The sequence below is a fragment of the Octopus sinensis genome, linkage group LG30 (assembly GCF_006345805.1).
Source record: "Octopus sinensis linkage group LG30, ASM634580v1, whole genome shotgun sequence".
NCBI lineage: Eukaryota > Metazoa > Mollusca > Cephalopoda > Octopoda > Octopodidae > Octopus > Octopus sinensis.
In genome coordinates this window covers 6,929,539-6,932,038 of record NC_043026.1, presented here as the reverse complement: position 1 = coordinate 6,932,038, position 2,500 = coordinate 6,929,539, and the positions used below count along the sequence as shown (strand labels likewise).

Sequence of the window (2,500 nt, the reverse complement as noted above, 5' to 3'; positions counted from 1 at the left end):
TACACTTGTCTGAATAAAAGATGATGGGATGGTCATGGCTGGGATATATTTGATCCTACACCTGCTGGATCAGTCTTCTAACAAGTATAGCTGTTAGTTACAGGATTAAGGGATCCTGCAAAGAGTTGATGGTTGACTAGAGAGCTGGGCTAACGGTGGGTTGGATATGTTTATAAATCTTTAATTTCATCTTTGTCTTTCTCTTTTTTGCAGCTGCTGAATATGGTCTCTTCCTGGCCGACGATGATCCAAAAAAAGGCACATGGTTGGAACCAAGCAAATCTTTAGAATATTTTCTGCTGAGAAATGGGGTATGTGATATTATTATTATTATTCTATGTTTGACTTTTGCTTTACATTTGTACAAGTTGGTTCCAAGTCTCACCCAGAGACCTCAAGAGACAACAAGTTGGAAGTTCGTGTTGGTGCTATGCCTAGGGTGCCATATATTTGGTTTTGTACTTAGTGTTGTACTAGTGAATGTCTAAAAAAGACATACGAAAATTGTTTGTTTTAAAACTTGGGATTACATAGAAAGTATTTTACGTAGGATATGAGCAGTTCCCATGAGCACTATCTTTTGAATTTCTGTCATTTTGGGGTTTCCTAGTCTCTGAGCTAGGTAGTAATCAGCCCCTTTTGCTATCATTCCCAGGGCACCTATAACAACAGGTATTGTTTTAGTCTTCAGGTTCCACATTTTGCTGATTTCTATTTCAAGATCTTTATATTTGCTCATATTATATATATGCATATAATCTTTATATTTTTATTATTATCATTATTATTATATGGTTGACCTTTGCTTTATGTTTGTACAAGTTGGCTCCAAGTCTCACCCAAAGACCTCAAGAGACAACAAGTTAGAAGTTCATGTTATGATTAGGGTGCCATCTATTTGGTTTTACGCAGAGTATTGTTCTACAGAATGTCTGTAAAAGCATAAAGAAATATTATTCAGGTGAGCTGGCAGAATCATTAGCACACTGGACGAAATACTTGGCAGCATTTCACCTGTCGCTACGTTCTGAGTTCAAATTCCGCTGAGGTCGACTTTGCCTTTCATCCTTTCAGGGTCAATAAATTAAGTAGGCTTTGTGCCTTTGGTAGAAAGGATTATTATTATTATTATTATATTATTATTATTATTATTATTATTATTATTATTATTAAGGTGGACAACTGGCAGAATCGTTAGCACCACTGGACAAAATGCTCAGTGGTATTTTGCCCGCGGCTACATTCTGATTTCAAATTCCGCCACCTTTCATCCTTTCGGGGTCAATAAATCATCAGTTGAGTTCTGGGGTCGATGTAATCGCCTGTCCCCCCCCCACCTCTCCAAAATTTCAGGCCTTGTGCCTGTAATAGAAAGAGTTACGTTGCCGTGGCTGTTGCTGGGGCCACTCTCCTTGGGATACGGTTACTCTTAACCAGGACTACGGCACCAACTACCACCCTGGGGCCAGAGTGAATTTTGGAATTGCAATGACTATGGGGAGTAACTGCAGACTCCCCAAAACCCCAGAAAGACCCAGCTGGAGCATCACTTTTCCCCTGATGACCGACCCAAGACCATTGCCTTGAATGAGAAATTACTTGATGATGACGGTGGTGGTGATGGTGATGGTGGTAGTTGTACAGATAATGGTCTTGGTGGTGGGGGTGGTAGTAAAAGTTGTGGTTGCCGTGGTGGTGGTGGTGGGGGTGGTAGTAAAAGTTGTGGTTGCCGTGGTGGTGGTGGTAGCTCAGTAGCAACAGTGGTGTTATGTGGATGAAGAGTAGTAGTAGTAGTAGTAGTAGTAGCAGCCATTGTATTGACAACTGTGATGATACTACTACCACTACTAATATTACAACACCTACTACTACTACCATCCCCACCACTACTGCTACTACAACTACTATTACTACCACCTCCATCACTACTACTACCCTCCACTACTACTACTACTACTACCATCCCCACCACTATTACTACCACTACTACCTTTGCCTGTTCTTAGTATTTGTTGCTTTTTTGTTTATCTTTTGTTTTTCTTTCTTTTTATTATTATTATTGTTATTATTTTCCGAGAGGCGTTTTAATTGTATTTTGTTGTTAATTTGTGAGAGAATCCATTTATGAAGTTCTTGGTTAATTGGCGGTGATGGTGGGGGAGGGGAGGGTTTACCAGCAGCAGCAGCATCATTGTCTCACTTTACCACTGTCACCACCACCACCACCACCACCACCACCACCACCACCACCATCATCAGTAAGGTCATTATCACCAGGATTGTAATCTTCATCATCATCATCACTGTCTCCACCACCACACTCTAGAAACACTATATAACAACCATCCTATTATGTATATATGGGTTGTGTGTATATGTGAGTGTATGAGGGTGTGTGTGTGTATATATATATATATACACACACACACACATATATATATATTATATACACATATATATGTATATATATATATTTGTGGATTTATGTGTATATGTATAT

The 2,500-nt window shown here is 39.4% G+C and overlaps 1 protein-coding gene across 1 annotated transcript in view; it reads left to right on the top strand.

Annotated features, from left to right (window-relative positions):
- LOC115226299 (talin-2-like) overlaps nucleotides 1-2,500 on the top strand; it is a 309,906-nt gene that overhangs the window by 113,948 nt on the left and 193,458 nt on the right. Inside the window, 1 exon segment of the mRNA XM_036515479.1 lies at nucleotides 214-311. Within this exon segment, the coding sequence (XP_036371372.1) occupies nucleotides 214-311 (98 nt within the window).